The sequence below is a fragment of the Alosa pseudoharengus genome, unplaced genomic scaffold (assembly GCF_046254945.1).
Source record: "Alosa pseudoharengus isolate Yale_2024_CS ecotype anadromous, Long Island Sound unplaced genomic scaffold, YU_APseudo_1.1 YU_APseudo_1.1_scf_19, whole genome shotgun sequence".
Lineage (NCBI taxonomy): Eukaryota > Metazoa > Chordata > Actinopteri > Clupeiformes > Clupeidae > Alosa > Alosa pseudoharengus.
The window spans coordinates 22,324,472-22,352,027 of record NW_027468657.1 but is presented as its reverse complement, the minus strand read 5'-3'; the positions used below and the strand labels follow the sequence as shown (position 1 = coordinate 22,352,027).

The 27,556-nt window shown below is 40.7% G+C and overlaps 2 protein-coding genes across 5 annotated transcripts in view; one reads left to right on the top strand and one right to left on the bottom strand.

Moving 5' to 3' along the window:
• The window catches only part of glra1 (glycine receptor, alpha 1), a 41,005-nt gene extending 34,854 nt beyond the window's left edge, over nt 1-6,151 (top strand). For 2 of the 3 annotated variants that reach the window (XM_076292917.1, XM_076292916.1), the window contains one exon: nt 5,831-6,151. In XM_076292917.1, the coding sequence (XP_076149032.1) occupies nt 5,831-6,118 (288 nt within the window). In that variant the 3' untranslated portion in view covers nt 6,119-6,151. Of the gene's footprint in view, nt 1-5,810 lie in introns of all 3 variants that reach the window. The other variant, XM_076292915.1, reaches the window with a different exon arrangement.
• A 7,867-nt stretch (nt 6,152-14,018) lies between these two features.
• Nucleotides 14,019-26,318, bottom strand: g3bp1 (GTPase activating protein (SH3 domain) binding protein 1). Of its 2 annotated transcripts, none has more exons than XM_076292021.1 (12): nt 26,174-26,318; nt 24,934-25,050; nt 24,679-24,760; nt 23,867-24,040; nt 23,602-23,692; nt 23,341-23,437; nt 22,790-22,991; nt 22,569-22,670; nt 17,900-18,017; nt 16,874-17,002; nt 16,443-16,552; nt 14,019-14,854 (listed from the first exon to the last, which is right to left on the bottom strand). In XM_076292021.1, the coding sequence occupies exons 2-12, from the start codon at nt 25,026-25,028 to the stop codon at nt 14,621-14,623; spliced, it is 1,434 nt and encodes a 477-aa protein (XP_076148136.1). In that variant the 5' UTR covers nt 25,029-25,050; nt 26,174-26,318; the 3' UTR covers nt 14,019-14,620. The 2 variants fall into 2 exon arrangements, with proteins under 2 accessions (XP_076148136.1, XP_076148138.1); XM_076292023.1 differs by having other exon boundaries at nt 23,341-23,434; nt 26,174-26,317.
• Between the last annotated feature and the right edge of the window lie 1,238 nt (nt 26,319-27,556).

Genomic DNA, 27,556 nt, shown 5'->3' with positions numbered 1-27,556 from the left:
CCCCTGACCACCCGTCTGCATCAGCCAGCTCCCCCCTCAGAGGACTCCAGCTCCTGGGCAGCAGACAAAGGATTCCCCCTACTGGCGCTAGTGGGAACATGGAGGGCAAGGCAAAGGGGACAGCCGGGGAGTGACTGCAAAGAGAACGAGAGAGAGATAATTAGACAGGAGGAGAAAAGAGAGAAAGACTGCAAGGGAAAGAAGAGAGGTAGATGGCAAGAGAAAGAGAGAGAGGAAGACAGAGGAAAAGGAGAGAGAGAGAGGTAGTGAGGGAGATTTATTGAGATGGGCAGTGACAGAAGAGTGGGTAGAGAGAGAGAGAGGTGAAGAGAAAGATGTGACATGAAAAAAGGAATAAAGCCTGTAGGGAACAAAGCTATGCAGCACTATCTTTAGCCAAACAGTCTGGAATCAGTCAAGATGTAGTCATGATAATGTAACCAAATCTTACATTTCTGTGCTGGCTAATTACTGTAATGTGAATTTGGCTAAAGTAACTCAATGTGGGATAATGTGTTGCAGTTGACACTGATACGCCCAAATGTGAACTATAGCACAGCCAAAATGGACCTCAAAAGACCCCACACATAATCTGCTGAAATAATAAACCTTGCATTTGACAAAAATGGCAATCCAAAATGACAATGTAAGTGACAGAAAAAATAGAATCAAACCAATTATTTCCCCCTTACTCCCTTTCTTTCTCAGATTATCTCTTTCTCTGTCTGTCTCTCTCTCTAACTCTATCATTCCCTCTCCCTGACTCCCTCTCTCTCTCCCTCTCTCTAGCTAATGTCTACTAATGTTAATGTCCTGGGCTTTAATTGCCTCTGTACTGGGGGTCACGGTGACTGCTGGAAGGGGAAGGCTTGTTTTAGACACACCGTGGGACTGAGGCTGCAGCTGTGCTGTGCCGTGCTGCTATCGCCGTAGCTACACCACTGCTGCTGTAACGCCACGCCAGGCTCTGATAACCCAGGAGTAGGCTGGTGGGGGACGAGCAAGACAAGAGTGGCCTCTCCAGTCCTGTCACATCTCTCCCTGCACCCGGCCGGCCAGCCAGCCGCCATCTCGCAGCCAGTGACAAGAGCTTATTAGGGAGCCTCTGATTGATCCGCAGTAATCAGTTCATGACAGATGATCAGTGCTTAAGGAGAGCCAGTCACCAGGGACAGTGTCGCCGCTTCCCTTGTCCGTCTCCCTGACTCTCTCTCTCTCTGTCTATCTCTCTCTCTCTCTCTCTTGCTTTCTCTCTCTGTCCATCTCCTCTCTCCTCTACCTGCCCTCCAGCTGCAGAAGTGGACTGGCTCTATTTAAGCGTTGAGGAGATAAGCGTTGAGGATTATCAATGTAAATAAGCTCGGAGAGCGATAACTAAGTCGCACCATGGGCTCTTGTGTGCAGCGAGACGGGATCGAGCAGCGTAATGTTTTAAAAGCGATGCAGGGAAGGAGTATATGGGGAGCTTTGTCAGTGTTGTATTCCTGCCTTTGTTTGTCAGGTCACCTAGTTCGCTTTTACCGATCGCAGATGCAGATATGTGTACGTGCTCGTGTGGACTTGGCAGAGCATGACAATGATGTGTGTGCATGTGTGCGTGTGTGTGTGTGTGTGTGGGGGGGGGGGGGGTGGTAGTGTGTAGATATCTGTGTGACTGTCAGATTTTATTATGATTACATGGTTGCACATGAGGCGGTGGTGTTTGCTTTTAATCCATGTTCTTTCTGAGCTCGGAGATTTTAATAGACTGTGTTCTACATTACCAAATATACTTTGATATTTTGTTTTTCTCCTCTCCTTACCTCCTTTTATCACCATACAGTCTCATCACCCCTAGCTGATTCAATTTCACAGTAAAAAAACAGTGATAACAGAACACTGATTAAGGCACAGTCCTCACATAACAGCAACATCAAGGAGATATTTTAAATATGACATGCACCTAGACGTACAGGCCAAACAAATTCAAAACATGAAAAACAAAAACATATGCACACAATACAAAAAAACAAAACTGTAATTCATCTGAAGATGTTGTTTGAATGTAAAATGCCCCAATCTGACCTGCATTAGGATGTCTCCTAGTCAGAGACATTAATCATATCATATGGCTAAAGTAAGAGATATAAATGCATCAATCAGGAGGGAGTGACGTGATGGATGAGGCCGTTCAGAGGTCCTGACTGTCGTGTGAGACATCACCTCTCTGACTTGCAAATGCAGGAGTGAGCTGCATCCTGATGTCCATCCCCTACATTACCTCCTTCACCACCCAAATCACACACGCACACGCACACACACACACACGGAAATGAGTGGACATATCTACACCGTAATAGACGAATACACACATATTTACATTGAGGCTTCATTTGTTCATTCACATGCACAGTGGTAGTTGTGCATGTGAAGTTCATGCTTTACTTTTTCTCGCACACATACCGTGACATGGTTCCACAAACCATTTTTCATCATTTGCGCACAAATGTAAGAGAACACCATTTGTGCGCAAATGGTTCCTCCCACATACACATAGCACACACACAAATACACACACACACACACACACATAGACATTCGCCTCACACACACACGCACACACGCATGCAGGGCTGCATTAGAGTAGGGTTTTTAATTAGGGAGGCTGGTAATGAATCAGCCGGTGAGAGAGAGTGTGTGTGTGTGTGTGTGTGTGTGAGAGATGCAGGGAGGACGCGACACCGCAGCTCAGCACCTCTTTAGCACTTCTGCTCACGTCGCCGCAACGCCACATTAATCTCACCCCGCCGCGAATAAAGTGGAGCATCCTTAATACACACACGAGCGCACACACACACGCAGAGCTCGTCCGTTTCACTGTAGGACAACGAAAGGTCGTAGTGCCCGGCACGGCATCATACAACTACATGCAGAGACACAGGAGGGAAAAAAACACAAGACACAAGATGAGCTCTCCGCCCACTTATCTTTCTCTCTCTCACACACACACTCTCTCTCTCTCTCGTTCTCTCTCTCACACACACACACTCTCACACACACACAGACACACACACACACACACAGCACAACACAATAGCCACACGTGCATACATCTCTCCACCCCCTTTTCCCTATCCCATCCTTGTATGTTCCTCCATTCAGCTTTCCACACACATTAACAGTTATAAATGGGATGGCACAAAGACAAGGACAGAAAGAGGACAAAGTGTCTAAAAATGGATCCCTTGCAAAGTAAAATGGCCGATCCTCCAGAATCAAAGCTGTCTCTCTCTCTCTCTCTCTCTCTCTCTCTCTCTCTCTCTCTCTCTCTCTCTCTCTCCCACCCTCTAGCCATTTTCATTTGCTACAGTGGACGGGTCATGTTAAATGTTTGCACCTTAAATTTTTAAGGCCAGCAGTAAGAGAAGATAAGGATCCCTGTTCCAATTCCATTTTCAGGGGCGAAGGGTGGGGTGGATGAGTCGGGGAGGTTGGAGGGGGGTTGATGGCAGTGGAAGCCATAATTAAAGCAAAATCTCCATCGCCACTGAAATGTAATTAACTGCGGCTTTCAGTTTGGCCCATTTAGGTTTGACATTAAGATGGGAAATCGAATATAGCATCTGCTGAATCTCTGAAAGCTGGGCTCTGTTCAAGGCAACAAGGTCACTTCATTAAAACAGCCGCGGATGAAGCACACTGACCTCAGCATTTGACTGTGCATCACACCTTGGGGGGGTCAATAATGAATTCATACAAACACGTGTAATCCATACGAAGACATACGGCTTAGATTATGCGGTCAATAGATCAATCAGGTTGGATTCTGGGAATGGATATTTGAGGAAGGGTGGGAGAAGGAGGTTGACGAGGGTCAGCAGATCTGAAAGCTTTGCATATTGACATTAGATTTTTTTATCTTATAAGGGTGAGCATTAAGGTGTGTGTGTGTGTGGCCATGTGTGTATGTGATGGAGGGACTGGCTTTTGCACAAATCTCCTGAGCTTATGACTTAGAAAAACTCATTCATGCATTTATCTCCAGCAGGGTTGATTACTGCAATGGACTGTTCACAGGCCTTCCTAAAAAGACTATTAAACACCTTCAGATGATACAAAATGCAGCAGCTAGGATTCTAACAAAAACTAAAAGAACTGACCACATTACTCCAATTCTTAAGTCCTTGCACTGGCTTCCAGTAAGTCACAGAATTGACTTTAAAGCTCTATTGCTTGTTTATAAATCAGTAAATGGAGCAGGACCTAAATACCTGTCAGACATGCTTCAGCAGTACACACCTTCGCGTCCTCTCAGGTCCCAGGTGAAAAACCTGCTAGTAAAACCTACTGTTAGAACTAAACATGGTGAAGCAGCTTTTAGCTGTGGAATCAACTTTCGGATGACATCAAAAAGGCCCCAACTGTAGCCAGTTTTAAATCTAGACTTAAGACCAAACTGTTCTCAGATGCTTTCTGCTAACTGTGCCGCGTTACAAATTCTGAATCTGCCTTGATAATTATTCTACTTTATCTTTTATTACTTCTTTTTACTACTTTTGCCTTTGTTTTTTTTGCTTACTAATTATTCTTTATTTTTTAATTATTTTACCTTGTGTTTTATGTTTTCTTTTTATTATGATCTTTACCTTTTAACTATTCTTTGACTATATTGCCCTTCTATGCTTTTTATTTGTTATTATTGTTTGGTTTTGTTTATGTAAAGCACATGACCTCTGTGTATGAAATGCGCTATATAAATAAACTTGACTTGACTTGACTTGACTTGAGCTCCAAGACACCTTGTACATCAACACTGCAGTTGCAAGCAAGGTAATAGCAGTGGAGGTAAGCGAGAAGGTGATGGTGGTGAAAGAATGTTAGAAATAGGTGCAGTTAGAGCTCAGTAATAACTGCAGACTCTCTCCATTTGGTCGCTGTGTCTCGACGAGGCCGGGGCAGGAGGCTCTCACGGAAATTGTTTCGCGGGGGCCGACTGGATCAAAATTGTACAGAAGGGGACTCTCACAAATGAAAGGGGTGTTGAGCGGTGCTGTTCTCTGTCCCTGGAGGCAGAAACAGGTAGAGAATTGGGTGGGGGTGGGGGCTGATTGCTCCAGACTTAACCAGGGTATTGAGGGTGGAGAGAGCGAGGAGAAGGCTGCAAAACTGTGTAGACATTTAGCGGCGATTCCCAGGGATTGCATTGGATGCTGTGGGCAGGTGAGCAAAAGGTGAACGAACAGCTTGAATGTTAATAACACATTAGCGTTTGTTTAAAGGGGGTCTGTCACTCGAACAGGCGGTCCGCTTGGGCTCACTTCCCAGGAGGCAAAGTGGTCTGGCCTGGATCTGCCCCTGATAGGATACAGACTGTGAATTAGAGCCCCCCCTACCTAGGCTGCAGGGGAAGGCTGTGAATAGAGAATGCTTTTCAGATAGTCAGACTAGACAGGTCTGCAGTTCTGTTGTAGGACAGAAGATTGTCTTTCAGCCTCTTTGTTGCTTTTTATTTTTGCAAAACAGTCTAAATAAAAGTCAACTATTCAATATTCACTGTATTCACTACTGCAACATATTAATAGGAAACTAGGTAGATTCCGAGAGATACTAGTTACTCCGTTTACAACAACTATCATCAGAAACCTGAGTCAATGTCAAGTCAGAAGTGTCAATGGGTTAATGGGTCCATAGAAATAAGACAGAATATGGCTATAATTCCACCTTGTTAGGAGGACTACTGTACTAAATGTTAATCTTGTTTTGGTCATTAACAGAGAGCTGAAAAATCCCACAAATGCTAGTCTGACTGTGTAGGCTGCTTACAGCTGCTTGGCCTGTGCTGTATTTGCAGGAGGACGAGGCAGGTGAGGGACGCTTCAGCTTCGCTGCCTATGGCATGGGGCCCACCTGTCTGCAGGCCAAAGACGGCATAGCCATCAAGGGCAACAACAACAACGCGCCGGCATCCAACAACCCGCCCGAGAAGACCGTGGAGGAGATGCGCAAGCTCTTCATCGGCCGGGCCAAACGAATCGACACGGTGTCACGTGTGGCCTTCCCCATGGTCTTCCTCATTTTTAACATTTTCTACTGGATCACCTACAAGATCATCCGCATTGAGGATGTCCATAAGCAGTAAGCGTATATGGGCAGTGAGAAGAGGGTGAGAAGAGATAAGAGATGGAGAATGATGAAGACGACAACGAAGGAGAAGAAGAAGAAGATAAAACATGGCCAACGCACTCCATCACACTCCACACCACTCCCATCTTTCCTGCTCTTCCTCTTTCTCTACAGCACCACTGGCTTTCGATGGTGGCCCTTTCAGCAGAGGTACTCCCCTTTCTCCCCCTTTCTTCTTCTTTTTTTAAATCTAATCCTAAACCCCCACCGCCCCCCCCCCCCCCCCTCTTCTGAATAACCGGACCTGTGCAATAGCAATGCAGTCAAATGCATGATATCATGAATGTGGCAATATATTTACTGAAAAAAAAAATGAAGAAAAGAAAATACAAAATGAGTAAACAGACTTTTGCAAATACAGAGACCATCTGAACTAATTGACCATCTGAATATCTCCTCCAAGGAGTACGATGTTCACGTGAGACAGTATTTTTTTGCAACTGGAAGACATACTCTGCATTATAACGATGGGAGGGGGAAATCATACAGCACTGTAATATATCACATATCTATCTTTAAAAAGACAAGAAAAAACTAATTTCTTCCAGGAAAGGTCGCTGGAATTCGAGGGGTTTTGAAAGTTCTAAGGCAGTCTGGTGCTTCCATAAAAGATACGATGCAAGGACCACCGGGTCCTCCTACTGCTCACTGCGCTACAATATGTGTATTGCAAGCACTTGTCAAAGCTTTCCCTGAATCTTGGATGCCATGAGGTTGACTCCACTTCTATATAAATGACGGGAACATGACACGTGCAAGTGGAAAAGAATACTGTTTATACAAGCTGTGTTCCTTTACCTTTCCTTTACGTTTCTGCTCGATGACATATTAGTATTGATTTATGTGCCAAGTAAACATCATGTTGCTGTAATACTTTTTTTTCTCAACTTCTTGGAGTTGACTGAAGAGAAAAAAAATACACTCCTCACACCACATTCCTTTCACTGTTATATTGATTTGTTCATATGCCTATTTTTTGACGGATTTCGTATTTACAAAAAAAAAGGAAAAAAAAAGAACGAAAAACATATATACGTATGGTGAAATTAATATCAAATCATTGATTACAATCCTGAGGGGAATATTAAAATAACTTGTTGCTCCCCGGTGGTTCTGCCATACGCTCCGCTGGCGACCTTTAGTGTGCTGCTCACGTCAACATTTTGAGAGCCTGTCATTCTCTGGAGGAACAGAAAAAAGGAGGCCGAGAAGCAAGTGATCTTTCTAAAAGGTCGAGTTCCATCCTTTATTTAACCCCACTGTCATTGAATACATTACATTAATGTACAGTACCCTGACAACAACCTGTCAATGTCATTTTTTTTTTAAACTTGATGACAAAGCAACTGAGCCAGTGTTTAAAAACAGTAGTCTTCAGAAATGCATTTGTCTATAAGGAATATAAAAGTGCATTGATTACAGCCGGACGTATACCAATTTAAACAGTCTAATCAATCAACACATAGTATTCAACCAATGACATAGAAGAACTCACATCTTACAGTGTATGTAGAGAATCCATTGCTTTCATTTATGTAATTGTTTTTCACCAGGCTTCTCTATGCAAATAATATATTATATATGCAATTATTTTCAGCTTTACCATGCCGATAATCCCAAATGGGGTTTTATGGATTTATGTGCCATCAAGTTTTAATCCAAAACAAGAGTTCTTATATCTGAAAATATAGGAGCAAGGAGGCCTTTGAAGGTTTGGTGTTATGCCTCACATACGTAATTATGCCAACTCATCTGGTCCTCTAAGGGTAGCATTTATTATCAGACGTCACTTTATAAGACACCTCAGTTGAACTATGCATGGACAATATATTTTTTATTTTATTTATTATTTATTTTTCTTTTTTTTTACAGCAGTCTATGTAGGTTGAATTCAAAATCTGACCCAACCACCTTGTGCATGGATTGTTACATTGTTACAGGTTGTTGTTTACTTAAAGAGAAAAAATGTTGGAAACATGCACTGCTTATAGCGCAAAATTAATTATATAATGCATTCAGCTAAAATTTAAAAAGGCAGTGTCTAATAAATAAATAAATAATGTATTTATTTATTTATTCATTTGTTTGTTTATTTATGTATTTATGTATTTATGTATTTATGTATTTATTTATTTATTTATTTATTTATTTGAGTGTCTATTTTTCTCTTCAAGTTCTCCTGTTTCATTTTAAGAAGATCTTGTTGCTCTTCTTGAAGATTAATTTTCTTTTGGCATTGCATTAAATATTTCAGGTAGCATCTGTAGCATGTTGGCATACTTTTTTGGCATCATTTTAGTGCAATATCATTACTTGCCAGTTTTACTTATGCTTTGCTGCCCGGTTGGTTTATTTTCAAAACCAAAGAACTACTTTGCTATTTTCATTGCCTTGATGGGAGATCCTTTTTAACTATGCTCAATATGTTTCATTTCTTAAGCTTTGCTTACTTCACATTTGTGTCCATACATTTCTGTATTCCATCCAAACACAGAAAAAAAAAACGTACTTTCATTTTGTTCCATTTGTTGGAAAAAAGTGGATGGAGAATAGTATATCCATAGCAACAAAATGATCTTAGCTCCCTTCTAACAATATACCTTCAATGATACTCCTCTTTCAACATACACTTTAAATATTTTCAACATGATGATCACTGGCAAACGTAAAGATATCATGAAGTAATTGTAACTAAGTTATGTCCAATAACATGAAGTGGATATCAAATTCGAAGGGCTGTTTTATACTGGCATTATACATCTCATAATAATCCCAAACCTGTAACTGAGCCTTCTTCTGCTCAGTATATTAACATGTATAAAGCATTGGGATTATAGCTCAGACTAAGTTGAAAGAGGCAGGAAAGCTACATTTACCCAAATTCAGTTTGAATATCGTCACATCACTAAAAGTACTTAATTATCAGGGTAGCATTAGTATACGGGAGCTGTGTTAGTCTAACATGTAGCAATACTGAGGGTCCCAGGATTTCGTAAACATTGAATGCATTAGTGTTTTGAGGTACGGATGGAATTCAACAGTTAAATGTTTCATCGCTACATCCACCTGATTTTATTTCATCCCTATGATGAACTGTTCTGTTCATCTAAGGTACAACAGGCTATGTTGTTTCTGTTTTGAAAAGGAGATGCTTGAGAAAAAGAACATCTCATCAGAGTTTAGATGGTCCAAGACAAACAAAGGTTATATTCCTGAACAGCAAGGCGGACGCTGTGCGAAAGAGCTCCTGAGCGACAGAGCTCCTTACACCACTGCTTTACTGATAAGTACTGCTTGTCACAAGTGACATGATCGGCCTGCTAGAATGCCCACTGGATTACCATGGCAACACTGGTTCAACTCTTCTTGTCCCCAATGCTTAAAGTTTTTAAAGACTACTCAAGTTCATTGTTTCTATAGCAACCCAATGCTGGATTGAGAGGAACTGTATCATATGCAATTTTGGAGGCTAAATTTTGGAGGCATCATAAATACTTCTAATTGTCAATCAAATGTCTGCACCAGTTCTTTAAATAATGAATTTATTAGGCATGATTTGTTTTTCTATTTTTACGGCATAATTTCTGTTGTTTTTCTTATGAACTATCTAAGCAATTGTGAGTGAACTCAATGACAGGCATGGTCATTCTTGAACATCTGTGAGTGATTTAAAGGGAAAGTTTTATTTTTGCACAAGTTGGTATGGCCTTAATTTTGGTTTACATGCTTATTTTGTGTGGGTTGGCACCAAGTGCACATCTTAATTTGCTAATTCTCATATTCCAAGAGTGCACTTCAAGGCAGGCAAAAAGTTCAGCAAAATCCTGTTTATTTTTTATTTCTAAATCTAAAACACTGAATATTTTGCATGGATATAAATACAATGGCAGATATTTTTGGCTTGTACAGAAATGTGAGCAATTTGATGAAAAAAGGAATGTATAATTTCTGCTGTATCTGTATATAAACAAAATATTTATTGAACTATGTCATTAATGCTAATTCTAATTCTACTATTAAAGGTTTTCTGAACAAAATTCTCCAATTTGTTTTTGAACACTGTTAAGGTTGCTGAAGTTGGACCATTGTTTTCTGTCACTCTTCTCAAGGATATATGTAATCATAAAATATTAAAAGTAAACAAAAATTAAACACTATGCCCTAAATTGTATTCCTTCAAAGATAAACAATATTGGACAAATCTGGATAAAAGGTTGTTATCCTGTGTTCTGTCTGAATGTTGTGTTCAATATTTATGTGTATGAATGTGCAGGGTCTATACACTATATTCTATAGAAAATCAAATAGTCTTCATCAAGTACATTCACAGGTGTTTGTTTCATTGCTTATTTTTTTTATTATTTTCTAATTAAAGACAGCATTGTAAACATAAATATGTGATGCACATCACATTGGTATAAATTCATTGGTGGAGCTACGGGGGTCGTACATGGAGAATCAGAGAGATGAGAGTTATGGTAGAGTATGTTCAAATCTGGTTATAAAACCACACAGGACAGGTTGATGTAGGCTTAGACATTAACCTTTATTTAATGATTTTTGACATTTTCACCATAACTCGCTTGGTTAAATCACAGTCAATTTTATTAAAAGTAAATCAACCTGAAATAGTAATAATCTACATATTTTTTTCCCCCAAATAGGTCTTCTGCCACTTTAATATTTCAGAGCAAGGTAAAAGGAAGATGGAAGCTGCGGGAATTTTGGCTGATTACCTAAAAGCACCATATGTTTTAATAAGTGTTTATGGAATCCAGAAAGCTCTCCGAGCCCAGGCTGTTGTCTCCATTTGGCCTCTGGGCACTAGGGGGGGGTTCATACATATTTTGGTCACATCGTCATCAGTTTTTGAGCAATGCACCGTAGGCAGTGTACACTTCAATTAAGGACCTTGGCCTTGCTGCTGCACTGTTGCTGCTGTTTCTCGGCATTATTTTGCTTGTTTGATTTTTGTCTGCTGCTTTGGTTGAGTTTAACTCCTTGCTTCCAACACAAAGGTATAGGATAGGATTAGGACGTATAGGATTTCTGACAAGGTTGTACAACAGCTACAGCTTTATATTAGAATTTTGATTGATGGCATTGTCATTAAAGGTACAGTTATATTTTTTTTATACTCGAAAAAATAACAAAAATCTAAATAATTTAACTACACCTAAAAGGAGATTAATTAACTCAACATCATGGGGGTGACATCTCAAATGTTTCACTATAGCACATAATTTGACATCTTTATCTTCATAATCTTTGTGATAACCATTAATTGTGTGATAAGAGGGTTTTTTTTTTTTTAACATGCCGTTACGTGGGATGTCTTACCTCTGGCAAGCAAATTATGCAAGGGTTTTCTGACCCACAAAGGACTGACTGAATCAATTCAATGGACTCTTTCTCTAGCTGTCCTCCACCCTACCCCTACCCCACCCCTACCCCCTTCATTCTTGAGTGGGAAGTGTGTTAGCTCATAACCTCCAAAAGCAGCTCCACACACACACACACACACACACACACACACACACACACACACACACACACACACATACACACGCGTGTACGCTACAGTGGGACTATAATGGCACTGCAGCGGACATGGAAAACCACCTCAGGGCCCAGAGTCAGTGAGACATGAAGGCTCTGACAGACTGAAATATGCTTCCCACAGTATGAAGTACAAATCCTCTCCTCCCCTTTTTATCCCTTCCTCCTTAGTGTGTAGCCCACAGACGCCTCTGATGTGAGACACTCAATAATTAGCTTCTGACAAAAACAAAAATGGTTACACATGCACAGAGTGTGAAGGTGACAGAGTAGCAATACAAATGTCTGTGCTCTCTCTCTCTCTCTCTCTCTCTCTGATCCCTCTATGTGTCCACCTTTCACTCTTAACCCTCTCACTCAGCACCTGAGAGCATCTGAAGTACAGACGACTGACCAGTCCATGAAAAATCAGATGTTACTAAGTGCATATTTCTTCCCATATCCTCACAATCTTCAGCTGTTTTTTCCCCAAATCATTTCGTTCCAGCTCTGTTGTGTTGCAGACTCCCTGGGCCGAGGGCTTTTTTTATGGGGTTTTGTCCAGCTGGGGGTCCGTCTGCTCCATGGGCCAATGCCAGCTGTACCAGGCCATCTTGAGCCAATGTGGGTCACGGGTTGCAGGCCTAAAATACACGATGAGTGCGACCAAGGAAAGCAAGCCGCCCAGCCCGACCACACATGAATACCAATGCGGAGCCACCTGCTGACCAGAAAAGAAAAAGAAAAAAAAAAACTCCCTCCCTCCTCCCATGCACCTCCTATCCAATCCAAATAGCTGGCACTATCCTCAAATGTATTCAGATTTCTTAATCCCATTTCTTAGCCGCCTCAGCTCCCAAGGGGCTACTATCCTCACATTGCGAATAGGAAATGAGCCACAGATTATCAGGCTCATACGTAACTGCATAATAATATTATTCTACAATGAATGTTGCTATGGTGATTGGTGGTGAAATGTGATGATTACTGAAGGATTATATCCGTGTTTTTACCACAATACTAAATTTATTAAGCAATACTAAATTCCACAGTAGGCTTATCATTTATTTAATTTAAATTATCATAATACTTTAAACTCACTGACCAACTTAATATAGCAGACTATTATGGAAAAGGGCTGTTTCATCCATAATTCATTCTTTTATTATTTATTCTTTATTGAATTTAGGCAATATAGGTAGGACTGCACCCTGTGGTTAAAGTTGTAGGCCTACATTTCTCCCATTTTCTGTCTTCATTAGAATACTGCCATATAGGCCTTGACTAAAACATTGTTTGATATTGCTTTGGCATTGTGGACTGCACAGGGTACGTGTAACAAGAGCATTGTTAAGTTACCAACGTCATGGATTGTAGACTACTCCAGAGATGTTGTGAAGCCTGTGACTGTGACATCCACCAAGGCGCTTACATCATGAAGCTCCATCACCTTTAGTAGATCCATGCAGTATTCGTGTTTATAGACCAGTCTTAAAAGATGGCATAACCTTTTTGTGCGGTCTTCTCCCTTCATGAGAGACAAACCACCCCATCTCTGTCTTGAAGTTTCAAGTGATGATTTATGGATTCCTGAGTAAAGAATCTGAGAAATATCTTTTTAACCTTTGTTGAAGTTCTGCAGCAGTAAGGAAACTATGTGTGTATGGGTAGTAGCCTAACCTATGTATTTGCCTTGCTAAAAGCTTCAAGTGCAAGTAGGTTCAACAACCTACAGTGACATGTTCCAGGTGTAAGATGTTTGCGGGAAATGTTTAGTTAGCTGAGCAGTATTGAACGCAGTAGCGTTGGTCTTCACAAATGACTGGCGTTTTCTAGCTAGCGCTATGGTTTTAAAATAGCTAGATAACTTCCAACTATTCACTTTCGATTTACTTACAGGTAGCCTTCTGAGCTTTACATATTAAAGCAAAAATATTTCTTTGTAGAAATGTTTGTCATTTCATTCCTCTGAATTGTGTAGCCTACTTATAGTTTCCTCTGAATTGTGTAGCCTACTTATATATATTAAGACTTTCAAAACATTCTATATCCAGTTTTTTTTTTTTAAGTAATTTTGGAAGTATCCACTCTACACAATTTAAACATGGCTAAAATGATTACATAAAATAGCCTCCTGAACAACATGACCATGTCAAAGGGGAACAATCCTGTCAAGCAGGCATGTCAAAAACAACCTAACACCTAACAACCTAACAACCTAATACCTCAGTTATGTAGTTGCTGCCAACACATCCAGTTCACAGAAACCTCTCAACTCTTCACACTACAGGAAAGAACCGAGATCCACAAGACAAGAGTAAAATATTATACCAAGTTTATTTGTTCTCTCGACAGTGGAGTTGTTTGAAGTGCAACAGTTAAAAGGCAAACAGGGTTTTCTCTGTATTCCCCATGCTAAAGAGAGTCATCTGTACACAACCATGATCCAACTTGGCAATAATTCCAAATAAAACCATACCTGCATTTAACCTGAAAGCGGGTGCTAGCAGTACACAGTAAAAACACGTTCCTTTAAGAAACAAGGAGAGAACGCTAAAAAACAGACTCTTGATTTTACGTTTTTTTCTTTCCTTTTTCCCCAATTCAAGTAATTTTTTTTACTCCATCTTTGATTTTTTTTTTTTCTTCCTCTACAACAAATTCAAGAATGAAAAGTAAGAGACAGTATTTGAGAGTCCAGATGAAACTGGGATTGACCATACTCTACCTACCAGACAGGCGAGCATAAGCAGACAGAAAGGAGACCATGGGGGGGGGGGGGTCAGGGTTGATGTATGAGGTTCAGGGGAGGGTGTGTTTGGATGAGGGGATCCATGTCAAATAGTATGACCTGCGTCAGTAGTGGCTGTGACGTGGGGGTAGGGAGTTGGGGCTGAGGGGAAGCCGTTTGGGGTCCGTTTCACTGACGTGGCGCAGAGAATCGTCCCTCGTTGGGTCCACTTCCTCGTCCGCCGCCGAAGCTGGGCTTCTGGGAAAGGCCTCCGCGGCCTCCCATTGGTCCCCTGGGCCCTCCGAGCTTGTCACGGGGGCCACCAGGACCACGTGGGCGGATATCTCGCCGTTCTCCCTCGCGGGCGGACCTCGTCTTCTTCTCCTCCACGTTCAGACGAATGTCACCTCTGAACTTAATGGGCTGGAGAGGGGAAATGTAGTCCATGAATTTATGACACCACAACCATCAATACCTCAAACTCACATCCCAACTACAACATCCTCTGCAGTCATTATTCCGCTAGACCAGGGGTCGGCAAATAGTGGCCCGCGGGCCAATTTTGGCCCGCCATCTATTCTATCTGGCCCGCGAGATGACGTTAATTTGCTGTTTAAATAATAAAAATAAAAAAAATGAATTTTTTTTTAACCCCATGTTTTTAAAAAGAAAAAAAGGCCTACAGCAATCCCATCAATTTCAAAACATTTATTGAGGTATAGATGATAGTCCTACTAAAGTGACAAAACAACAGGTGGAACATCCTTGCAGTTATCCATGACGCACAGGTCGGAACGGTATTGGCACGCGAGTGCGCGTAATCTTGTGCAAAAAAAAAAAAAAAAAGTGTCCTGTCTCCCTCTTCCAGTGGGCAAGGTCAAAAATAGCCTATGTTTCGTTAAATTAATAGGCTTGGCATTAATAAATGCAGGCAGGCTCAACACATACCTCTGCTTCCATTCTTCTTTGTAGGTCCTGCATTCTGAATCAATTTTTCTTTTCAAGGCTTTTGACAACGACATTTTGCATCGATAACTAGCATATAGCAATGTTCAGCTAATCATTTACACGTCATCCAAAAGAATAATATTTGTACACATTAGTTACGGCAAGTTGCTAGGCAAGTCGCCTGTTTCATGAGAGACGACAGGAGATGCAGCAGGCGGCATAAAAACAGCGCACATAAGCAAATAAACGTTTTTAATGGAATTAAATTAAATGCATTTTAAAAGTTAGATGATGTTTATTTTAATATAATATAATAATTCATAATTTAAATAGTAGGCCTATAACCCCCCCCCCCCCCCCCCCATTACAAAAGCTATGGCCCGCGATGCCATTGTCTGAAAAAAAATTGGCCCGGGTCCAAACGTAATTGCCGACCCCTGCGCTAGACTAACTCCATGCATTACATTACTTCCAGTGATGCTACTACAGCCACCAAGTTCTCGCCTCCCACATTTAGAACCAAAGATAACAGACACAAAAGAAACATGGCAGATCACGTTAGGTTCTGACGAGTTCAAAAGGACTAGTCGCCTTCTCGCGCACCACAGTTAGTGGTGAGTGGATTTCCCCCCTTTAAATCACCTACTTCTGCCCTTCTGATCACTGTTCCCTTTACAAACAGTCAGTCTTCAGATAACATCTTTGTGTTTCATCGCACAAAAAGATAAGACACAATCTACGCACTTGTTTGATTTGCAAATGTTAGACTAAGATTTTTTTCTTTAATCTGAATTGACAATTTCAATCATATATTGTCTTACATCAGCCCAGTTGGGTCAAGTCTTATTCAGCCACCCACTACCTCCATTAAAACAACTCCCGCAAAAACACACAATCCAAATTCACTGTTATTAAAGTTTCTGTCAAACCTGACACTCTGGCAATCATTCAACACATGGCATACCTGCAAGTTCACAAACATTTTCCTACATTTTCAAAAAAAAACCAGGAGTGTGTTCCCCATCAATCAATCAATTCATCCATCCATGTGCCCTGCCCTTACCCGGCTGTTCAGGATTTTCTGTACGGGCTCAGAGTCGTCAAACACCACAAAGCCGAAGTTGGGAAGCTTTCCGCCGCTGTTGATTCTCAGCTCCAGCACGGTGCCATACTCTGCAGGACACAAAAAAAGTCAATGAAACTCATCCTGCTTGCAGGTCACTCTACCACACACACGACAATTTGTATGTACATTTATTCATTTAGCAGATGCTTTTATCTAGAAGAGACCTTAGATAACAAATACTACAACAATAAATACTACTACCACAATGAGGATGAGAGTGCAGAAGCAGATTAGCTATACAGCCATAATATAAAAGTAGTCATGATAAACACACTAACAGTAATGGCAATAGTAAAAACAGCAGTTAGAGTTACAGTTATAGCATTGGTAGTACTAAAAAATTAAAACAAGTTTTCCAGGACACTCACGCTCAAAGAACTCCTTGAGCTCGGCCTTGTCCACGTCATGGGGCACATTCCCCACGAAGAGCTGCTGGCTGTCTGGATACCGGACCGTCCGCCGCGTCTCCACGCCCTCACCCTGCTCGCCGTCCCGTACTGTAACAATCGGCAGAGAAAAGGGGGGGGGTTTCAACGCTGCTGCTTAAACTCATGTACCGTCACCGCGCTGATGACAAGCCTTTTGTCACCACTCCACAGGCATGTGAGGAAGAGCGCACACCTGCCATACGGGGGCCACCTTGGAGATGTCATTCCGCTGGACCAGAAATGATTAATGTGGAATCAGATTTTAATAAGGCAGAGGGGGGTGGGGAGGAGGAGGTGGGGGGAACACAATTTAGTCACCTCCAAGGGTGCAAAATGTTCTGACTGAGGGGATATTTGCCAAAGACAGAGAAATGCAAGGCGGAGTAGCTGCAGACCACATCAAATTGGGAATACGGCGGATGCCATTACAAAAGTGTGAAATTGCACTGTAATGAAAAAATACTACGCTGACAGTTTTCAGAGTATGAGCAAGTCTTGTTCAGGGAAATAGTAGATCATTAAAAAGCTTGACACAGGACCAACACATTTTTGCACCTGCAGAACATGTCGGCTGACAAATACCACTTCTATTCATTGCAACATCCAATGCTATGCTAGTAGAAGCACTAGAGAAAAATGATCTTGATCTTGCTTCACGTTACCAAAACAATGAAGAGCCCATCACCTGAGCACCATGATCTAAACAAAATTTAGATCATGCAGTGTACAAACACAGACAGAGGTGAAAACAATTATGACTTCAGAAAGTGGAAGTCCTTCCACCATTTGTTCCAGTCATTCACTAAACCAGCTGATCAGCCAATAAGATCAGCCAATGAGTAGGTCAGCCAATTAGCATTGAGTGCACAGGTTGAACCAACACATTGTATACAATACATAACTTGCTTTCTGAAGTCCTAGTTTTCCACCTCTGCATGCAGATGTGTGTTTCATAAGGAAGTGTACCTGGCGTTCTGGGGCCTCTGTTGGTGATTGGGGGTCCAGGTCGGGGATCTCTGGGTCTCTGATCCCTCTGGGGTCTCTGTGCTGCAACGGGGGCCTCTGGTTTCACCTCAACTCTGGGCTAAAGGGAGACACTCAAGTCAACTGGCTGTACATGCAGACACACGCTAGAAAACAGGGGGGCAAAATCTGACATTCACTCAACTACAAGATTTACATACCCCACTCCTTCACAACATCCACACCACCTTTCCCCATCAATAGCATCAGATATTAGGCTAAACCTTTCCACACAACTGAATATACACAAGTAACACACACACACACACACACACACACACACACACACACACTTCGAGAAACTGAACCACTCTGTTGACCTGGCGTGTGCAACCATCTTGGTTAGTATTCCAGTCATTTTAAGCCAAAATAGGAATCAACGTTAAACAAATTGCAACAGAAGAAAACTTAACTGATTTTGTATCCTCAATATGTCCTGAGTAAAGGAAAAAAAGCCCCGAAGAATCCCAATAGGGGAAAGTTTAGAAAAAGACCTAAATATACCCTCTTCATGCGCCTATACAGTATTTTTCTCACGCAAATAGGGGGGAAAAAAATGAACCATCACCATGAAAATTACTGAAAAATAGAAGAGATCCCTTTGCGCAGCCAACTTAAAAAGGTGCTGGTAGATTGCAGGTTTTTAAGTTCATATATAAAAAGAGGTGGCCACCGCACACTGTTATATTTCTTAGTGATTTTTATTGAGCAACGCGTTTCGCCAGTTGCTTCATCAGGCTCAATTCAAAACTAAGCAAGTGAGATAAAATAAGGTCCCATCCCACACACATATCCACAATCACATGAATCCATAAAAACACCAATGTTCACAGCAAATACATATTCAAAAAACAGTTACACTTTTAAGCAACATTTAGACAATTCATTACAACCTTTCTATTAAATTGAATATTGAATATGTATTTGCTGTGAACATTGTTTTTTTTTTTATGGATTCATGTGATTGTGGATATGTACACAAATATGGACATTTAAATACTGTAAACAATGTAATGGACTCTATCAGGATGACTAAATATGATACTGAAATTGTGAAATGTTGATTGTGAAATATTTGACTAGTAATAGAAAAAGATCTCTGGATTGCCTCTAGTAGGGGAGATGACTAGTTGAGCTGTGTGATAGATTTACTAATTGACTAATTGATGACCTGAGTCAATGGACTATGTGACTAATTGATGTGATGACTTGAGTCATGTGATGTATCAGTGGCCTATCACCTGTTGGGATGGGACCTTATTTTAGCTCACTTGCTTAGTTTTGAATTGAGCCTGATGAAGCAACTGGCGAAACGCGTTGCTCAATGAAAATTACTGAGTTGATTACTTACATCAAGACAAACAAAAAATGTATTATACGTTTTTTTAAATTGTTTGTTAACATGGGCAAACAGGGCATAATGTAATTATATAAAGCTAATGTATATAGTGACCCAAAACTAATTACAACATTTGACAAACAAATTGTCCAAGGCATGGAGGAAGATAATACATGTCTTAACTGGTATTCTCATCTAGAGGGTATATGCTTTCAGAAAATATATAGTTTAGGGTGTTTAATTTGTTTCCCTTAATAGTGCAGGCCAAAATTTATCAGCTGTTCACTTGATTCACCTATACAGAATAGGAGTATGTGTTATGCATGGTATGGAGGAAGATGGGACATAAGTTGATTAATGCTATATTTCATGTACAGTGCATATGCTAATAGAATATGTATAGTTTTGACTGTTCTATGACTTTGGTAAAACCATGACCCATGCATAGGCATGCATTGTTAATTATTAATCTTAAACTATATTTATTAGTATAGCATGTACCTTTTTGCCAGATGTCACAACAAGTCACTTTTTTGGAGGCTAACTGCAGTTATCCCATCTGCACCCTTCTGTCGAATTTGGACATTATCATGTCCATCTTCAACTTTGCCTTCACAATTTTCCTGCATTCACTAACATAAACATACATACTGTGCTGTCTGATTATTGTTTTAGACAAAAATTGTGCAAAGTAAAGGGGCATCATACAACCCCTGGGCAAGTAAAGGGGCATCAGTCAACCCCTGGGCAAGAGGTCAATTACTATAAGTCTTGGAAAATGATGGACTGATACTTTAGTGTGATATACTGTATGCTTCAGTGACCTCTAAATCAGATTAAACACCAAAACCACTTTCCTAGGCTGAATAATGTTCAACTATGTGTTTGTACAGATTGAACATTGTGGAACACTTACATGTAAAAACACACTGGCTCTATTAACCCTTAGAACCCTAAGCTGTTTTTAGGGCATTTTGACTACCTTTATTCATAAGGATAATCTGGTCATTTTAAGTGCCACACACACATTTTATATATTGTTTTTTTCAGCAGAGACTAGGCTATCCAGTACTAGCATTGATTTTATTTTGATTTTTAAAGAATTAAAATATAAAAAGTGTATTATAAAAATTCTTATATTTCGACATGTATCTCACCACAGCAAGCTCATAGCTCTACATGCATTTCATGTGTGTGTAGGGCAGACTGTCCTGAATCGGGCAATATAATTGCCATGTTGCTGGGATACTCTGGGGCTGAGCAATTTACAGAAATATGTGGTATGTGATTTACGGAAATAAATGGCTTTTTTTTTTTCAGTGATGAAAAATGACCTTTCTGCGCTCCATATCTGTGACACGAACTGATCTGACCTGACTTGACCCAAGTTTGCGTGTTAGCATGCGTGGTGTGCACTCATAATGATTCTCAACTTTTTACTGCATTGCCATGAACAAAGTAAAGGCAAAAAAGGTGTTTCTTTGTTGAACAAATTGGGATGCAATGTGAGCCTTGAATTGGATGCCATGCAGGAATTTGCTAGAATCTCAAAACCGGATTATGAACATGCTTTGCCATAGAGAAACACACGATAGCGTTGGATTATAAACATGCTTTGCCACAAAAACAGACAAAAACGTGGGGTAAGTCCAGCTATATGAAGTTATTATTTTGCTGTCACTTCGTCTGTTTTATAACCCAGAAGGATGTACTTGGTATCAAATAATAGCTCTGTGTCTCCTCTTTCATCTGACATACTTAGCATATCTATCCGATCACGCGTCCGCAAGTAATTCAAACGAGAGTAATGGGTGTGCAGCGTTGGTTTGTGTACATGACATTAATATTTTGCAGTCACTTCGTCTGTTGTTATATATGGTACCAATGGATAGCCCAAACGAGAGTAATGGGTGCACAGGTGAACGCAGAGAAGTATAGACTGTAAATATGATGCAATTTGATTTAATTTCATGATTTTTTTTTTATTTCATACTTGATCGTACAGACAAGTGCGTAGTCTCTTTGGAAAGCCCCACTTCTTCTCTGCCATGCAATAAAGGTTTCATCTCGCTGCGATGAACAGCCGCAGAGCAATGTAACAGAGAAGAAAGGGTGTGTTTTTTGACGCACTTTGCGTCAATCGGGTTCTAAGGGTTAAAGAGTCAACAACCATTTCCATTGATTCAAAGGGCCAAAATGTAAAAATAGACACCAATTTTGCAACAAACCAGTCTGAAATAAGCCAAAGAAATTCACTCTTTGAAAATAAAAGAATGTTCCTCAACAATGCAAGAACACAGTAAAGCTTAATGATCTTATTCATTTTACCTAATATTCGCGGAAATTATCCAGGTAGCAAGTAAAGCATGTTATATTATATACATGAACTGAACAATACTAGTTGGCAAGTTAGAGATGGTCCTGACTCATCAGTACACCAACGTTTTGCCTAGCTAACCGAACCGAAGCTCATAGGCTAACAAGACATCCACATGAATTGTTAACAATACTGCATGTTTCTGATAGGCCTAGGAAGAGGAAGCATATTAACAGAGAGGTTTTATTTTTTATTGTTATAAGTAGTTAATAAACTTCATTTATCAGCATCAATTCAGTTAATAATATGGTTAAGGTACAGTCAGATGTCCCTTAGGTTTTTCCCCTTAGTTAGACTACTAAGGTCGTTTGTGCAACAGTTTAAGGGATTTCTTACAAGATAAGGACAAACCCTTAAATACTAAGGGAAAATGTTAAGTAAATCTTAAGGAGAAAACTTAAGGGTGTTTGTGCAACCGTTTTTATTTTAAGGGACCCTTAAATCAGATTTTAAGGAAAAAACTTAACTTAAGGTGCTTTGTGCAACCGGCCACAGACCTTTGCCTGGACTATTAGCTCCGTTGTGGTATTTATTCAAATTAGCTATACGTAATTACATTATGCCCTGTTTGCCCATGTTAACAAACAATTTCAAAAAACGTATAATACATTTTTTGTTTGTCTTGATGTAAGTAATCAACTCAGTAATTTTCATGGTGATATGTGAAGGTTAATTTTTTCCCCCTATTTGCGTGAGAAAAATACTGTATAGGTGCATGAATAGGGTATATTTAGGTCTTTTTCTAAACTTTCCCCTATTGGGATTCTTCGGGGCTTTTTTTCCCTTACTCAGGACATATTGAGGATACAAAATCAGTTAAAGTTTTCTTCTGTTGCAATTTGTTCAACCTTTTTTCATAAAATGACTGGACTATAGGTGCAGGGGGGCTGACATACCTGTGTGGGCTGGACTTTGACGACATGAGGGGGAACTCCAGTGCCTAGGACGATACCACCTGGAGGCAGGTTCTTACTGGTGACGGATGCCCAGGAGAAAGGCTACGAGAGAGCAAGAGAGTAAGAAAAACAGAACCATCCATGGGAATATCATGTATATCTTATTTATTTTTTTCGGGAGGGGTGTAACTGGCTAATAATGTATTTGTGATGAGCCATACCCGGTTCTCCTCTGGCATGGCTGGGGCGGGATCTGCAGGCGTGGGGGATGCAGGGGCCTTCTCCGCAGGCTCCGAGATCGGGGCCTCTGCTTCAGCGGCCTGCTCTGATTTTAGTTCAACCACCGGCGCCTCAGGCTCCATCACTGGGGCGGTTTCTGGGGGCAAGTCAGCCTCCTCCTGCCCTGGGACCTCAGGCTCCGCACTGTGAGATTGCCAAGAGACACAGAGATCGACAAAAGGTCAAAATCAAATTATGTCTCTTTCTTTTTTTTTTTAAAGGGACCCATTGATCACCTATTTACACAACATCTCTAGTGCGCAACACAGCTTTAAGTTGTGCTCCTGAGCTGAGCTACTAAGTTAACATCATTGAAGCACTTAAGAATATGAGTGTGATTAACAAAGCATGATTCAAATCGTTTCAAGTGAAATGAAGTGGGCCCATTTAATTATCGGCACTTTCTCCTTTGCAGCAGTACCACATTGCCCCAGCTCCAACAAGCTGGGCGCATTTAAGACAGAATGAAGAAAACAGAATAAGACCACGTTACCATGGTGTCTGTTCATAGAAGGTGGCAGAGTCCTCTTGTGCAACTGTGGGTGACGTAGTCCTCTCCTCAAGCTCCTCAGCTTCCTCCTCTGACTCTGCTTAGAATGAGTAGACAGGAAGGAAGTGGAGGGCATTACAGTCAGCACATGGATTGGAGGCATGAGTGATAACTTATTGCATTTGCTCTGCCTGGGCTAATCGAAGTTGCGCTACAGAAGACAACGTTTTCTAGAAACATTATATTTAACAGCTAATAACTTACCCTCAAGGGCCTCGGAGTCTGAGTCACCAAAGATCTCATCCTGGTAGCGGAATATGTCGTTGTGGACGTAGAACTTGTTTGCAACTGTGCCCTGGATAAGGTGGCAGAAAAGAGAGAACCAGAGTTACTATGTGCGCCCAAATAGCATCTTTTTTTTTCCATCAGTGACCTTTCCCGCCTGCTAGCTGGCTCTGAAGGAGGTAGGCTATCAGTTTACCACTCTCATAACTTCAGGGCAGTTGAGTGTCAGAGCCAAAGATCTTACCTCGGGAGCGAGGACGAAGGTCTGCATGAATCTCCTCATGGGCTGCATGTTGTTGGAGAGCTCACCCATCACCTGGACCACTACGCCCTCGTTGAGCGTAGCATGTGCGTCCACATGCCGGATCTTCGTGTGGCAGTCTTGGAACCTTAGTGCCATGACCTTCTTGTGAATTTCCTATTGGAGAGCAGATATTGTTTTTGTTTTACAAGATGCAATTCGTAGACCAACAGAAATAATATACTTGTGCATTCTATACAGGTTATATCACTTTGCTTGAAGGTTTTCATAAATTTCTTTACAGCAGTTTTTTTTTCTTTCCACTGTTTAGGTCATGTTTGAGCCACACTCATCATACCCAAAGAATCATTAGAAAAGCAACACTACTAATTGCAATCGCATGCAATAGTCAAATTATTCATCAGTGTTTCTCATTGAAAAAACACAAATTACTTCCTCAGATTCTCAACACAGTGTATTACATAATGAATAAATTTTTAAATATTGTGCATAATTGTTAAGAACTGTAAAGCTTAAATGACCATCAATAGTAGTGACCACACAAAGATTTGAGTACATATCAAAATAAATATCCAGCACAGAGGTATGATTTTGTCAATGCACATAAAAATCTATTAAATCAGATAAATGACTCAAGGCCGTTTTAGATGACTAATACTGCACGGCTCGTTTACATTCAAAGCAGTTTCTCACATAAAAGTAGAGCAAAGATTCATTGTAGTCATGTTATGCAAATAATATGAAAATTTGCAAATATTCAAATATTGATTTTTTGAAGTCACTTGACATCTCACCGATTGACCATAAACTGCCTCTGCTGGTTTGCCATTGCTGTCGAAGCCTCCGTGAACAAAAGATGAATTCTTGCCATAGAATCTACAGGTATAATGTGAACATGGCAATAGCATGATTATAATGTGATTAAGTAAACTATGACACAATAATCCCAAACATTGTGAATGAAATGCTGTATTGCACAACACCTTAAACATGTGTGCATGGAGATGGTACAATTTCAAGTCTGTATTCAAATGTCATCTTTAGCTTACCTGTGCAGGTAATCGGGAGCCTGGTTGAGAAGGGTGTAGTACTGTCGGACAAATTCTCGCCCGACAAGCTGGGCACTGGGTTTCTCCATCACCATATCTTTGGTCAATTGGTTTTAACTGCAAGTGAAAAACACAGTCTAAGATTGGTCCTTTCAGAGAAATATCTGACAAGACAGACATAAAACAGCACCTGTTCGAAACACCCAGGGCCATCTGCTGCCTTAACAATATGAATAAATCCCCGGCTAAGCCAATCATGACTATGCGAGATGCTTCCAAGGCCAGGTCAACCATGCTAAACAGAACATTGCCTTGACTACGTTACCTTAGTCTTGAGATGTTAGCAGTTAATCAGAAAACAATCGTAGGCCTACACTAGCAGCCTTCCTTTGTTTGACAGTCTCGCATATATTGACGACCACGGCACACCCCAAATAAGCTTTCGTTTCAACACAGATATACAGCAAAAGCTACCATTAGCCATGGCCTTTAACTTACTTCATTAACGTTGCCAATTAACTCGTAGCCAACACAACTGCATCAAGACGCAAGGCGCATAAAACTAAACAAATGGTCGCGCAGTTACAAATGTGTCCTCATTTTCGCAACTATGCCTCGGAAATGGCCATTGCTAACATCAGCGCACTTTTATTGTGCTAAGGCAAAATTATAGCCAACCAGCTAAACACCCCTACAGACATGAAACACGTGTTTAATCATTGATAACGCCAAAACTAGCATATAACACCGCATAATTTCTCATGGTGTGATAAGAATGACCAATGCGTTTTCTGAAGATAAATATACAATTTCAAAAAGTTATCTTGGTGGCAACACTAGATGATAACCTTAGACTACCCGATTTAGCAAGCTAATATTAGCCAACTAAGCACCATGGCTAACTACCGAAAACGCTACTTTATCAGCAGTATCCAGCCGACCACAAAAACGGTAAGGTTCTTAATACTACATTAGACGTTTCATCGAAAGGAGATGACCGTTATATCGTCACCCCTTTACATATGATCCAGCAATATGTTAACATGTTGAGTGATAAATCTCGACAAATCGCCGGATTTTCCTGATTAACTACTCCACATGGACAGTAACTATAATAGCTTAGCAGTCTTCTAAGGTTTGTGCTAACAGGCTAACTAATCAAGGCATTATTATGCCGTGCAAAATGCTCATCACCTTAAACGTACGAAAATCATGATGAAGTGTTTCGTGTAATACTCACCAGGGGGATGCAATAAATCTTTAAATTTGGTGAAACGGTGAAATTAGAAGTGATTTCACTATCAAAACCACTTCTCCTCTCCCGCACTGTAAGTTAGCTTGCTAACGTCACGGGTGAAAAGACTTACAACGTGCAGTAGAATACCGGTTTCAGTCTGTGTGTGAACCCGAAACTAGAGACGCGTGTACAACTTCAGCCAACCAATGAAAATACCATTCTCTGACAAATAGTTGAAATCAAACCAATCCAGATGGATTCTTCGCCATAGCCTTCTGTAACAACCAATCGTTATGGGCTGAGCTATTATCATGTGACCAATGAAACAGGACGAGATTAGCAAGTTTGTCAGCGACGTGCATATTTTTGCCGCTTCATACGAGTAGGCTATCCTACTGTAGCGGTTCATATCTTTTAAAAATAATTGTGATCTGATATGATCTCACAGAATAAAACGCTCATGAAGCTGTTTGTCTTGGTAGAATACAATATATTATCGGTAAAAGTCCAATAGGCCTACATTTATCACAGACTACAGATTCTAGGCCTATCGAAACGGATACTAGAAGACGCCCTGGAAGAGGCCTGACTCTTTCATGTTTGCTACATTGTAGCACATGGTTGGTGATTATAGTACACTGTACCCATTGTAGTAATAGCAGTGATAGGTGTAGGCTACCTAAAAAACGGTCAACAAATCATTACCTGTAGGTTATGTTTTTTGGTTAATCATTTTGAATGCCACTTAGGAACTTACATAGTTCACACTGTCTGTGACACATGCTAATAAGACACCTCTGTAGCCTTAGCTAGTAATTAGGCAAATCAATATTTTATCTGGTTAGAATCTGCAAAGCGTCTCCAGGCACTCTGAAAAAGATGTCCATGGGCTAGGACCTACACCACTTCAGCCGCTTGAGGGCGGCGACACTCTTCCTGTCCCGTGGAGAGATGCTAGAACACTGCCTCAAGGGACCGCCTATGTTGACCAATCGGGCTTAGACGTATCATCTTCGAACCATTAAACGAACAAAATATATTAAATTCATTTAAAAACATTTTTTTGCTTTGTTTTGTTTTGCTGAAACAGCTCGAATTTCCCAAGGCAGTCTATAATGTATTCCTGATGGATGGGCTAAATATCCTATCATCAAGGGACAACCCAGGAAACTAAACTTTGCTGTAAATATACAATTTGCCTTTTTTCCTTTAGTTGCGAAGCTAGTGGAACAACATGGAATGTGTTAATTTACAGCCCTAGAATAATATTGCCAACCAGGTTTGGAAAAAAGTTAAACTTCAAGAGATCCCTTTAGTGAAGACAGCTTCAGTGGGATGTGTTCATGACTTCATGAATCATTGTTGAAGTTATTGGTTTCAGGGGGT